This window comes from Terrapene carolina, unplaced genomic scaffold, assembly GCF_002925995.2.
Source record: "Terrapene carolina triunguis isolate 2854851 unplaced genomic scaffold, T_m_triunguis-2.0 Scaffold23, whole genome shotgun sequence".
Taxonomy (NCBI): Eukaryota; Metazoa; Chordata; order Testudines; family Emydidae; genus Terrapene; species Terrapene triunguis.
In genome coordinates, this window is record NW_020664374.1 from 13,229,370 (window position 1) to 13,243,846 (window position 14,477).

Sequence of the window (14,477 nt, forward strand, 5' to 3'; positions counted from 1 at the left end):
AAAGAGCCCCAATCAGGATCAGCGCCCTGTTGTGCTAACACAAGGATGCATGTCTTGCTCAGAAGAGCTTATATTTTTAGGCCCAGACCCTGACACTGCTTCCATAGGGGCAAAGCCCTGCATGCATGAGGAGCTATCTTGACTTCAACACTGGTGTCCACCCCCACAGAGGCAGTTGCAGAATCAGGGCCTTAGACAATGGACATATGAGGCATGTGGAAAGAGAGACACTCAAATAAATACAATGATATGGTCTGTGTTATTTTTTTAAAAGGCTATAAATGAAGTAGATGCCAAGTGTCCGCATTCCCTCCCCTCCTCCCACAACCTAACCATTGTTAGGTATCTGATGTCTGATAGGTTTCATGACAGATGTGGATTTTGAGGAGGGATTTGAAGTAGGAGACAGCAGGGATTTACAGATTCCTTTAGAAAAGGAGTTCGATGCGTAAAGGGCAGCGTGTAAAAAGATGTGTGGAGGTTTGTGTGAGAAGCTGATAAACAAGCAGATAAGGCTGGTATTGTCAGAACAGAGGGTCTGGAGGCAACACAATAAAAGACCAAAGCGAACACTTTTAATATCTGTCTTTGCTGCTGCTTATAGCTTTCTCAAGAAACAGTAATATGACACTGATTGCTGGTTATGCTGATACTATGGCACGATTGCTGGTTATGTTGCTGCCCACAGGGTTTTCAGTGGCCGCCTAGGACTATGTCTACACTACAAAGTCTATGAGTGCATAGCCCTATTGTAGACACAACATATGTCAACAGCGGGAGGAGTTCTGCTGGTGGTGTAGGAACACCAACTCCCTGAACAACATTAGCTATGCCAGCAGAAGATCTCTTGTGTGTCTACACTGGGGGTTTTATTGGCATAACTATGATGCTAGGGGGTGTGGTATTTCAACCTCTGACCAACATAGCTATGTCACTATAAATGTAGAGTAGGCCTAGTCTAGAATCTTTAGTAAATTATTAACAGCAGCACAGGCAATGGAGCTCCAATTCACATTTGGAAGGTTATCTTAACATTTGTAAAATGAAAGCTTAAATTCTGCAAGAATTATTACTTGGGTCCCCTGCTCCAGAAGGAATGTTTACTATTTGCCCTATCTTAATCTTAATGTCTGAACTCATCCTGTTGCTATCTTGTTCAATAATTGACCAGCCACTCTGAGTTTGAAGATACTTCCTTCAAGTTTTAAAAAGTATATTAAAAAAAAATAGTAGTAGAATTAATATGGATTACTAAAGCAATGGGATCGCGGAGAGAGAAATTCTGAGGAATGAATTAAGTTAATTGTTATGACTTCTTCCTTTCCACTCTTCAGTTTTATTCTGAATCAGCTTCAGTCCCCACAAATGGAGTTTTGCCCTGGGCCATGCTGCAGACAGACCTAAGAAACCACTGTCCTCCTGCTTAACTAAAGATATATTTTCTCAAGGACCTTTGGCTACCATAATTCCAGCCTGCATGTGCCACTGGATCCCAGAATTTGCCAATTGTTATTGTTTTAAGTCAAAGCCATATTTGAGTTCTATCAACACAAAATGATATCTTAAACCAGTTAATTACTATTTTTTTAAACTCATATAACCCAGAGCCAGCCAAACCTAACATATAATGTATTACTTTAAAAATTTATTACTTAAAGCTGTCAGAACTGAAAAATCTTTACTGTGTATTGGCACATGAATGACATTTTCAAAAGGAGTTAACCAAATATGAATGAGAAAAAATCTAGTCTAAAGCTAAGAAAACCTTAATCTCCAGAAACCTTTAAAGAGTCAGTATAAATACTGTATAGATCCTACTACACTCACTATTGTGCTAGCAGGCTGCTCAGGCAAGTTTTAGAGGAATTATTGTGCTGTACAAAACTTTCAACAAATTCTGATAAAACTAATGCCCCAGTTTGATGAATTCAGAGTTAGTAAGTGGTTGAGTTTTGGGGGTTGTTTTTTTTTAAGTTACTTGAGAGGAATTTAAAAACAATACGTTTAAAAACTCATCACTAGAAATGCACCTACTTATGCCAGCAGTAATTTTTGCTCATAGTCACTACAGAAAATGAATGAAAAGTCGCTACAAAATATGAACTTCTTCATTTCACAAACTGAACACAGATCCTCCTGCTACTGTGACTAAAACCTTGTTAAACTTAAGTTAAAAGTGAATTGGAAAGAAAAAGAAAAAGGGTTTGCATCCTTTCATTACTGCTGTACAATGTATCAAAATGGGCTCAAGTATAATTAAAAATATGTAGTTATCTTATTTTTTCCTGCTTCTTTCTTACATTATAAACTCCAAGTCTTGAATTAATGTGTTTTGTCAGAGGACCAATTGGAGGACTGGAGATTTTAAATAAAACAGTGATGTCACAATAGGCTGATACCTAAGATGTAGCTTTACTAGTCCTCAGCTGAAGAAGGAAGGGTTGTTAAGTCTGTAACAGAGGCCTTATCTACATCACGGTGTAAGTGGTAGCATACACCACCAGCATAGAGGTGTTTTTACCACCATATTGTCTAACCCTGTTCAGAGTTGCCACTCGACGGGTGTGCTCTGAAAGCAAGACTTCAGAATTCTGTTTCCGTTGGCAAGTGGGTGAACATAATGTCCATGAAGGATAGTAACCATGTCCCAGATCCTCAAAGGTGTTTAGGCTCCTCACTCCCATTGAAATCAATGGGAGTTATATGTCTAAATACCTTTGAGCATCTAGGCTCAAATACCTTTCAGTTTTGTTAATGACTTCAATGGGAACAGGACTGGACCATCCTAATACCAAAAGGTTTGGACGTGACTGGAACTGAAGCTGATTGCAGGACCCTGGCTCCCTCCATAGTCCTTGCATTTACTCACTCCTGACCTGGCTCAGAACTCCACAGGTAAGTAGCTATGGCACCTCCTAAGGTCAGCAGACTTCACTCAGACCAGCAGCTCCTTATCTGCTAGAGCCTGATCCATAAGGACATTATATTTAAAAACATAAATTATTTATAAATAGAGATACAAATTAATATTTAAATGAGATAAATAAGGAGCTGGAATGATGCTGGGCCCTCACATAATATTTTTTATTATAGATTAGATAGAGCCTTTCAGTAATCAGCTTTACACTCCAAATCAAACACTCCCAACATATTACATTATTCAGCCAAGAGGTTCAGATGAACACATAACTCCAACAGGAAATTAAGTCTTACTAACCAAAGAAAAGAGCTAAATGAATCTGCAAATACAAACTCAAAACAATGTTTCTCTCAAATGCCATTTACTGTGTTGTGTTCCCTGAATCACCGGCAGCACATGCCAAACCTGTGGGGGGGAAAACAGAAATTGGGCTTGTTTTTGGCTTAATTGGCTTGTGAGCTGCTTCTTGGCTAGTTTTTTGTTTGTAGTTTGTTGCTTGTTTGGCTTGTAGCTTGTTGCTTCTTTTTTTTTTTGATTGGCTCCTGGCAAGCAGGGGCAAGTGGGGGAGAGAGTCAGGGGTGCACAGCGGGCCCACCACACTGCACGCCAGGGGGATCTAGTCACATAGAGTGTTGGGGTTCTTAGGGATTCGCTTGATTTGGCCTTGTTTTGAAATGGGATTAGCTTGATTTTTGGTTTATTGTGAAAGTCGGGGTGCTTATTTACTGCGTGAAAGTTGGCAACAGTGGCACATACACTTGTTTATCACACACATGAAACTGTTTGGCTATAAGCCACCATGTCATGGGGTGAATGGTCCCCTCTCAGGATCTGTTTCCACAGTCCCTCCCCTTAAACTGACAACATTGTCTCAGTAGAACGGAGCTGCCTGCACTAAGGCCCCATCTAAACCTGGTCCTAGTTTTTAGATAAATTAGACCCTCACCTATACAGAGCAAGCAACCACGTTTAACAACTGTATTTAGTTAAAACAGAATTTGCTGGATAGTGTGGCAGGAGGAGCCAAACTGTGTTATAGCCAGGTTTTAAAAAGATGTATTAGCCCAGGTATTGACGTAGCTCACACTGGCCATGTCCATCCTGACTAACCAAACCATGCTTTTGCCCAGATTAGCCACAATCATAAACTATGTTACCACACAGCTGCTTTGTGTACCTGCTGCGACCTTAGCTTGTGACATGATTTGAGTTGGACAGTCTGCCCATAGCTATATTGTGTTTAAACTGAGTTCAGCTAGCACGTGCTTCCCTAAGTGGGGTCTTAGAAACAGTCCCTGACTGCAACAACAGCCTTGGGGACCCGCTTACAACCAGTGCAGCGCCGCAGCTCTCTCCGTTGTGGGTTACAGAAAGCTGTGGGCATGAAGCGGGGGACCGCACACACGGCAACTGCATTGCGATTGGACCCCGGAACACAGATGTGAGTCCCACGGGGAGGGCACTCCCTGCCCGAGGGAGAAGGTTGTCGGGGGGGGTGTAAAACTGGGGAGGGAGGAGCAGCTCGGGCCGGAGGGCGGCGGTGAGTCCCTGTCACGGGGGCGGGGCCGGCCCTGCGGGTCCCTAGTTCCGGGGAGCAGAGACGGGACTCGTTGGCCTGGGCGGCTGTAGGGCCCTGGAAGCACCGATCCGCCCCACCCCGGCGGCCCGGCTCCTGCTGCCCCGCCCCACTACTGGGGCTGGAGCCGCCGCCGCCTCCCACGGCGCGTCAGCCCCAGCCGCGCCGATGCCACGTGGGAGGCGGAGGAGCCGCCGCCGGCGCCGGCCTGGAGCCCCGGGGCCCCCCCAGGCGCAGGGGGCGCCGCTGGCGGGGCGCCGAGAGGCGGGAGGCTCCCGGGAGCGGGCGGGGCCCGGCCTGCCCCGCTGGGCCCCGCGGGAGGAGGTGCTCGGCGGCGCCCAGGGAGAGCTGGGCCTAGCGGGGCTGGGCCCGGCCCCGCCCGGTAGCGCGGCGGGGCCTGCCGGGCTCTCCCACCCGTGGGCCGCCCCCGTCCCGCTTCTCGCCCCGCTCCTGGCCCCGCCGGCCCCCCGAGCGCAGGGCAGCGGCCTGCCCGCCGCGCTGGGCATCTTCCGGGAGCTGGCCGGGCTGGCGCGGGAGCCGGGGCCCGGGGGCAGCAGGGCGGGGGCGGCGCCGCGGCTGAGAACCGTGTACGTGAACCCCAGGTGGCTGGAGCGGCAGGCGGCCTTGGCGGCGGCCCCGGAAGGCCTAGTCGGGCCGCAGGGCCCGGAGGCTGCGAGCAGCTCGCTGGGGCCTCCGCCCGCCACCCAGGGGGAGCCCTGCCCGGAGGCAGCGAGTCCCTACGTGGGGCTGCGGAGACCCCTGGGCTACCAGCTGGCCAAGGCCACCAAGGAGCGGATCTGGAGGGGGGAGTTCATTGACCTGTTCTCCTTGCTCCACACAGAGCTGGCCCCGGAGCACGAGCCTGGCCAGGGGCTGGGGGACACGCTGGACCAGTGGGTCTCCGCCTTCCTGGTGTACGCCAGTGTGCTCTGCGAGAAGCACCCCAACAGGTGTGGGGCCATGTTCAAATACCTGGATGTCATCCGCAAATTCCACGCCACTTACGGCGGCACTTCCTGGCTGCACTATGACGAGGACTTCAGGCGGCTGGCGGCCAAGGACCCCACCATGGCCTGGGGGGATGTTGACTTGAATCTCTGGATGAAGTGGATGGCCCCGTTGAAGCCATCAACAACCAGGCAGCCGCAGGCTGCGGGTGACCAGCAGGCTCCACTGCGGCCTCAAAATTCCAGGACGGATGATAAAAGTCAGGTGTGCCGGGCTTGCAACAGTGGCACGTGCTCCCACACTGTCTGCGCACTAAAGCAGAAATGTACAAGGTGCCAGGGGCATCAGGGTGCTGCCCATGCATGCTGTGCATCCAAAGGGGAAGAGGAAGGAGGGCACATTGAAAAACCACGGAAAGCAGAAGAGCAGCAATGCTCAGAATGTCACTCGAGTTGAGACAGGGCCTCACTGCTAATAGTTTAGAGATTTTTTTCAAACAGATACAGATTATTTGGCTAAAAAAGTCAACTATGGATTCTTAGTTGACTGATGCAGCATTGTTTAGGGTATAAACAAAGCTCCAGCAAGTTAGAACAGAACACTTATTACAAAATGTGTTCCCTACTTGTATTAATTTTTTGGACATGCTACTACCCAACAGAAATTAGTTATTGATACTGTTGTAATGTTAAGGCTCCCCAACGATCTGTTTTTCCTCTTTGTAAAGAATATGTTGCTTCCCAAGAAATCGTGGGTGGGCGGGAAAGAAAACCAGGAGAATTGACCTATGATTGTTTTAAATATGTTCCTAATGATAGAGTTATTCATATACAAAACAGAATGTGCATGAGATTTTGCTGTTGTCATTTGGGGGGGGGTTTGGCATCTGCAGGTGGGGTGAAAGATAAAAGCTGGTCAAGGATGCACGTCAATGCAAGTGAGATAAACCAGAGTTTTGGTGGGCACAGTTTGCACCACTGGTAACGAATAGAGGATTCAAGTCAAACTCAGGATTCAACAGATTAAACCCACAAGAATTTTAGCCTGCCTTGTGCAAAAGCACAAGAAGAAGGCCTTGTCTACATTGAGGATTTGCCATTATTACAGTCATCGGTGTAACTGGACTGGTGCAACCCCTAAGGTACACCTGGTGTAGCTTATTCCATTTGAAGCAGGGAGGAGCTCTTCCACCAGTACATATAGCAGCTCTGTCTGTGTACATGAGGGGTTGCACCTGTCCAGTTATAATAATGACTGAAATGAAAGCAAATCCCCACTATATACAAGGTCAAAGACTGAATATTGAGTCTCGGGTCAAATGTATGCTAGTTGAAAGGCTTTGTTAATGCATTCACTATTCTTTTTTTAATTGTTTTGAGGACCCTAGGAGGCAAATGAATTTTTGATGCATCCTTTTGGATTCTTGCTATTCTATATTATATTTTATAGTGACTGACACAGAGCTGTTAAAGGGTGGGACTGTAGTAGCGTGATCTGGAGATAGATAACTTTTCTAGAATTGCAAGTATTTAATCAGTCACTAAGTCCTGTGTTTTGTACCATATCAAAACTGGTTTGTCTGAGCCAACTGCAAAAACAGTGGAAATGGGTACCATAGCATGTGTACCAAATCACAAGTACTATAATAGCTCCCAGTGCAGCTATTGTGACATTAGTACATTTTTGTAATGATAATACTCTATGCTTATGCAATTTGTTCTGACATCTCTCTTTAGACTTCTCATTTCTGAAATGTAGCAGATCAGTTTTTACTTCACTGCAGATCTTACCATGTGAGTACTCTAAATATAACATGTTAGACATATTTTTTCATCCTGTTAGAGATTGGATTTGCAGTTTGTAATCTTAATCAGACTCTTAATTCTGTTAAAGGTTATTCTAATTATTAGTACTGGGTATGGAACAGCTGTTGTATTAAGCACCAGAGGGCTTGATCCTCTTCCTATTGAAGTCAGTGGCAAAACTCCCTCTGATTTCACCAGGAATAGGATTGGGCTCAAATCTGCAGTGTTTTCCTAAGAATTTGAGGAAGCTGTCAGAACTTACTAGCATATACAAAAGTGTTAAATGTGTGTGGGAGGGTTCTTTTAAATGGGTTCAGATAAACAGTTTGTATTTTACGGTAAGGGCTTGTCTAAAATGAAAAATTGTGTCCACCTTAACTATAATGGTAGTTAACTCTATCAGTGTATTTAAAGCAGTATAGCTGCCCCTAGCATGAATGCAGTTGTATTGGTATAAAAGAGCTTATATCAGTGTAGCTTCCCATAAGGAAATAATCTCTCATACCGCTATAACTGCATCCACACTGGAGCACATACAGGTATAACTATTTGAGTTTTAAAAAAAAAAAAATTAGCATTCCTAACTGAAATAGCTATGCCAGGATATCTGTTATAGACCAGACCTAAGTTAAAGTGTGAGGCTTCCATGGCAGGGCACTGATGGAGGCACAAAAGTGTGGTGGAGTTGCTTTCCTTATGGGTGACCTGCAAAGGAAAACATTTCTTTTTCTGAGCTATTTATTGCTCCTTTATGATGTATAAAGATGGTCTCCAAGAAATAAAAGTTGTGTTGTCTGTGCTGGAAGACTATAGAACTAAATGGAATAGTAACATCACATTAAACTTAAATCTTTTTCATTTCTTGAATGAGAGAAGGGGATGCTGTCTTCACATAGGGAGCTTTTCTCCCAGCTGTTTGTTTGAATATTTCTTTTCATTTTTTTTGTTTCATAAAAACAAAACAATAAAAAAATTCAGTTTGAAGCAGTGTGACTAAACATTCTTTCCTTTTACAATTAAAGGCTGTGAAAACTACATCTTAGATTTCAGTCTCTTGTAATGTTTTTATCCCCCCCCAGTTCTCCTGTTCTACAGAAGGTTGATCACGGCTAGAACAAAATCAAGACTTGATATTTCTAATGTAAAAATTAGAAGAACTTTAAAAAAATCAAAAAACACTTGAGGCACTCTTTACTTCATAAGGAAGCAATCAAGAAACAATTTTTAAGGGCTGGAGTGAGAAACGATGTTTTTGTTTTGGACTTGATAGTTGGCATCAGTGAATCATCTGAGACAAATTCTTGAAACTTTTATGTCTAGATTAATTTTAGGTAATTCTCAATTTTTTTTTATACCACATTCAAGGAGAAAGCTAGTTGGAAGGGCAGTCCAACTAAATTGGTGAGTTACATACTATAACTGACTAACTCTAAAATTTAAATGTGTGTGCATTTGTTAAATACAGAATTTTTTATAGGTACCAACAGCCTGACTCCATTGTTGTCTAAGTGGAGCTCAGGTATTCTGTTGCACCCATTTACCTCTGCTTTTGCTGCATTGCATGCTCTGCTAAAGAAGACATAGGAGATTCATTTTACCCAACCAGCAGTTGTAGCAATGGACTACAATCAAGCCAGTTTGTTGGACAGTAGGAATACTTGCAGTGCAGCATTTGACACAGACTATCTAAAGAGGGCAAAGATTCAGGAGGGTGAATGAGTTGAACCGCCTTTGAATGAAGTCTGAAACAACTTCCAGAAGGGGAATCCTACTCTAAAATACTATATAGAAAGTATAAGTCAAAGTGAATATTGTAATTACCAGATTGTCCCTTCTCATTCAAGCAAACTATTTTGTGCTGTTCTGGGTCCTTAAAAGAACACACTTGAATATTTCAAAATCTATGTATTACACTTATTTAAAAAAAAAATTCAAATATTTGTCTTATTAACTTTGCCATTTCATGAAGAATATCTGCAACAACATGTACTGAGTTGAAATAATACCCTACATTCAGTAGATCAGCAACTGTTGACAGTTGTTTTATAAGATTCACACAACATTTCCTCTCTTTTTCCTCTGGGGGAAAGAAGTATTAACTTCCATTGGCACATTCAAAAAAGCCATAGGGCAGTCATACACACCTCGCTTCTTCATCACACATAGAGATGACAAATTATTCTTCCATGCATCCCAATAGTATATCTAGCATTGTAAATATCAAGTTATGAATGGTTATTGTCTGGTGCCAATGAAAGTTAGATTAGATGGATTATGGCTTAATTATTTTGGTTTTTTTTTTTTCCAGTGTTCAGTTTTTCTGTCCCCCTCACCTCACATACTAGGGCATATGATCAAGATGATCGTATTAGGTATCAGAAAATCAACCATTATCTGTTCTGTTTTTCCCATTCTTGGTTGTCACAATATTATGCACTAACTTGAAATGTTTGTAAATTCATATTAAAAATGTTTGAGACCTCATCTAAATAAATTTTTTTTATAAAAATGTCGTGCTTAACTTTTAGCCTTAGACTCATTTTTTTGTTCTCCTTTGTGCTGCCATGTTCCCTTTAATTGCCTTCTGACCCTTTCTGTTTTTGGTTTTTCATTGTGATGGTGCAGCAGAACCTTTTTGTGCATGGAAGGAAATTTTACTAGGATCATCTACAGAAAATACTTTGGACATGGAGCTATTTGTTTCCTTGGAACTTGGCTGTGTGTTTTACAAGGGTTTCCTGAGCGCAGTAACTGTTCTGGGGACAGATTCTCAGCTGGTGTAAATACACCTAATTCCAATGACTTTTGCGGAGCTGTTTATATCTACCTCCTGTTGTCCAGAAGTTGGTATGGCTTATAGTTGTGCTTGGATAATTCATGCTGTACTTGAGACAGTAACACTTTGAAAGTCCCAAAACAGGGCCTCCACGAGTACTCCGGTAGTCAGTGGACCACCTAGTATTGTAAAATGCAATTGTTAATTTTATAGCTCTGAGACTGAAAAGGCTTGTTTTAATTAAATGCATTGTCCAGGTGCTCAGGATTGCCATATTTGAATTCCATATTTTCCTGTTCTTTACCCTCCTTTTCTTCCTGCATGTTGTAAAATTCCTCTACTCAGCAATCATGTTGTCTCCCACCCATTGCTAGTGCTGCAGGTGCTGACTGGGGAAATGGTTGTTAACATTGATGCTATTGTGACCGGATCTCTGGGGTACAGCCTGGGATTGTGGGACTGTGTCCCCTTAACTCTCCCACCTGGGCTGTCTCTCACAATGCCTTGGTCGTGACCAGCAGCAAACCCCTGCCGGCGCTGTGATTGCTCAGCACAACAGCATGTGGAGCCCCACAGCCAGCTATATTGCATGGATGCTCCCAGAGCCACTCATGAATCACACACACAGAGGCATCAGAGCCAGATCACCCCCTCCCAGCACTGTACCCCAGGAATATACTGTCTTGCACTGCTCAACATGAGTAGGGCAAATTTATTAATTGGCTCACCACTTTATCAATGGAAAGTGGATAGACACCAGCCTTTGCAAAATCTGAGCAGATTTGCCATGGACTTCATACAAACTAACTGGTAGAGATAAACAGTTAAACAACTTTGACTATAAAAGATAGATTTGAAGTGATAGGCAAAAAGTCAGAGTTAGTTACCAAAAGAAATAAAATATAAGCATGCAGTCTAAATTCTCAACCCTGTTAGACTGGGCAGCAACTAGATTAAGCAGTTTTTCTCACCCCACTGGATATTGCAGTCCTTAATATACAGATTTGTCCCTTAAAGCTGGGTCAGTCTCCTCTGTTGGAGTCTTCAGTCTTCTCAGTGTCCTTGTTGCTTGTGTCATGGGTGGGGGCAGGAGAAAAAGCCAAGCATGTGGCCACTGTGTCTGGTTTATACCCTCAGTCCATGTGCTTGGAAAACACAAGTCCAGGCGTATCTGGGTGGGTATTGCTGAGTCTCCAGGCAAAGTTGAGCAATTCCCCTAGTGTGGCTTCATGTGGGTGAGCCATTGAATTGTAGGTCCCTTGCTGGACAATGGCTGTTGATGGGTTGTTTCACACCCCGCCCGGGCATTGGTTACTTTCCTTGCTGTTGCCTCTGGGGAGCTAATATCTGGCTGATTCCCCCGATTTACAGCATGTTTTAGTGACAACCATACAACATAATTCTCATAACTTCGTATGTGTTAATGATATGGATGGACAAATGATTTTCAGCAGATCATAACCTTTCCTCTGATACCTTACAAGGCATGCTTTATATGCAAGATCACAATCGTATATAAATGAGGCCAGGGCCGGCTCCAGGCACCAGCCCTCCAAGCATGTGCTTGGGGTGGCACCTGGAGGGGGGCGGCGTTCACCCGGGGAGAGCCGGGCCGTGGCCGGCCTCGCCGCCCTCCCCCCAGCGCTCGGGCCGCAGGGGAGAGCGGAGCTGCGGCGGGCTTGCCGCCCTCCCCCCGGCGCTCCGGCCGGCCGGGAAGAGCGGGGCCGGCCGGGGAGAGCGGGGCCGCGGCCGGGCTCGCTGCCCTCCCCCCAGCACTCCAGCCGCTGGGGAGAGCGGAGCTGCAGTGGGCTCGCTGCCCTTCCCCCCGGTGCTCTGGCCAGCCGGGAAGGGCGGGGCCGCCCTCCCACGGCGCTCCGGCCGGCCGGGGAGAGCGGGGCCCCGGCCGGGCTCTCCGCCCTCCTCCCGGCCAGCCGGGGAGAGCGGGGCTGCGGCCGGGCTCGGCGCCCTCCCCTGCCGCGCTCCTTGCTGGGGGCCGGGGGGCGGCAGGAGCCTTTTTTGGTCAGAGCTGGCCCTGAATGAGGCATATGGGGACTACAGGGTGCTCCCCTAAGATTCAGAATGTCACAGCTATCATCAGTGACACTTTTCTTCTGCTGGAGAAGCACTGTGTAAGAGCCGCACAGGTGTTCCTTCAGGGGTTATGGAAAACACATAGCCTTACTACTGCCTCTGAACTTAACTGTCTCCAGTATTTGTTTTCCCCTGAACTTGCTTAACTCAGCCCTTACAGCCTCCTACTGTCCTCAACAGTTAGTTACTTATATTGTTCACCTTGATGAGCCTGGTCAGCTATTCTCTGGTGGACAGGCAGGTAATGAGAGGCACTTCTAGTAACTCCCATTCTGTCCATGGGAATGACTGGCCTTTTCCCTTATGAACGCTGAAGTTGCCATGCCTTTGGTTAGTAATCATCCCAGTTGTGTGCACAACATTTTTTTCTTTGCCAAGTTTCACCAAATATAATGGAATCTCTAGTTGGAAATACTCTAAAATGCTCGGGACCTGAGTTTGCATTAACTGACGTGATTAGGAGAGTCAGCACCATTACAGCGTTATGGGATTCTGAAGTAGTCGAGCAGGCCCAAGTGTATGTACTGCTTGAGATAACTTCAAATGGTTTTTCTGATTTCTAGCAAGATAGAGAACGTGTTTTCACAGATGTGCTTTTCAGTGTCCTGGTTTGACATTGATTGTTGTTGCAAAGGGCAAATTAAAAACACTGAAAATAGAAAAAGTGCCAGATGCAACATGTCTCTGACAACACCAAGCCTCTTGTGTCTCTTCTGCAGCATACAACAGAGGAGAATTAAGATAGCCAAAGGGATTTTTCTTTGAGCTAGCTGATAGTGTCAACTGGCTAAAAGAGTGAGGTTACAGTAAAGGCAGCATCAATTTAATGGAGTTTCTTCACTGTAAAAACACCTCTAGTAACTTCTACCCAAAGTATTTGAAATTAATTTTGAGCATTTGAAAAATGAAATAATATTGACATTATTCTGACCTGACTGATAAGGTGACTTGTCTTATCATCCTCTCTTTAGCTGAATGAGCTGTATCTGGAGAAACCTCTGCTCGCCAAACACTTGACTCTAGCAAAGTGATAACCTTTGAGCTCTATTATGCGGGAGGGGGGAGGACCATATATGATTCAGATGTGGCTTCAACTGCTATTCTAAAGTGCTCTTTTTTTCTTTCACACTGGAGCATTTGGCTTGTTTTGTGTCCGGGCCAGCAGGTCAGGTGTCAGCCAAAAAGGAGCCAAGTCTAAGCTTCGCTATCCCTGCTTTTGCGCAAGTAGTACTTTGAGATAGCTCAACTGTGAGTGATGTTTTATGGTGCTCTTCTTTCCTGTAAGGGATCTAGACCTTGCATTATATGATTTGCCAGTCAGGGTAGAAAAGTATGTATAGGGCTAGATTCTATTCCTCCTCGCATGAGTAAGTGTTTATAGGTTTGGACCTTAGTAAAGCAAAGCATCACAAAGCATTCGTCAAGCCAGATAAAACATCCATCTTTAGTGTACGCAGTGGCATCAGACTAATCTCCTTTTGGGGCATAACACATTTCCATTTGGTTTTCCTTTTTTTCTTCCTGGAAAATACTGTTGATCACAGAACTAATAGCATCTTACTGTCCTGCACGTTAGAGGGCATTTTGCAAAGGGACAGATGAGATTTTTAAAAATGGGACTTCTTTAATAATTAAAACTGAATATTTTTAAATTGGGCTGTTTTCTATATTTGATCTTTGTTTAATGAATACTTTCCGTGTCTCATGCCCCAGCACAATATTGCCGTGTTAGGGTTTCTAGCATAGAAGGGGAATGTTTACATCCAAACAGAATGTTTTCTTTTTTTTTCCAATTGCAAACAGTTGTAGCCATAGAATGCCTTCCACTCCACTGTTTAATTTGATTCTCAATTTTAATTCCATTTAAAGGCTCTGGAATGAAATCGTGTATTTAAAAATAAGACTTCTACCTTGTTTAGGTGAATTACTTTAAACTAGTAGTGGTGGATAATTCATTCAGGATGTGGAAAATGTCCTTTGCCATTTAACAAATGAGGTACCAAAATTCTAGAGATTCAACATGCAAGAATGACCTGTGTGGTAATAAATACAACTAAAAGTTGTGGTACTGATGTTTGTTGTGGGGCATACTTGCCCCCATATCATCCTCTGCTGCCTGAGTGTGGTACTGCAGGCATTCCCTGCTTCAGTTTCGTTCCCCAAAGTAGGTTTCCTCTGCTCTCCACCCACCTGTGTGTTGGAGATGTACCTGAGCCCGAGGGCCAAGTCACAAACAAAACTTAACTCCTTCTACAGTAGCAAAAATCCAAACAAGCAAAAGATTCTTCTGACCTTTGGGGCATCTCTTCAGCCCGCCCTCTGGGCCCAGTTCTTATCCCCTTTCTAGGCTACCATTAAGAC

At 44.6% G+C, this 14,477-nt stretch overlaps 1 protein-coding gene across 1 annotated transcript; it reads left to right on the forward strand.

Annotated features, from left to right (window-relative positions):
- The first annotated feature begins 4,664 nt into the window (after window positions 1–4,664).
- On the forward strand, window positions 4,665–8,233 carry LOC113406222 (collagen alpha-1(I) chain-like). The gene is made up of 2 exons (XM_029910938.1): window positions 4,665–5,708; window positions 7,181–8,233. The coding sequence occupies exons 1-2, from the start codon at window positions 4,665–4,667 to the stop codon at window positions 7,193–7,195; spliced, it is 1,059 nt and encodes a 352-aa protein (XP_029766798.1). The 3' UTR covers window positions 7,196–8,233.
- Window positions 8,234–14,477: the final 6,244 nt, after the last annotated feature.

What these genes read in the sequence shown, in the direction of transcription:
- LOC113406222 (XM_029910938.1), top strand. Translation starts at nt 4,665, where the DNA reads ATGCCACGTGGGAGGCGGAGGAGCCGCCGCCGGCGCCGGCCTGGAGCC.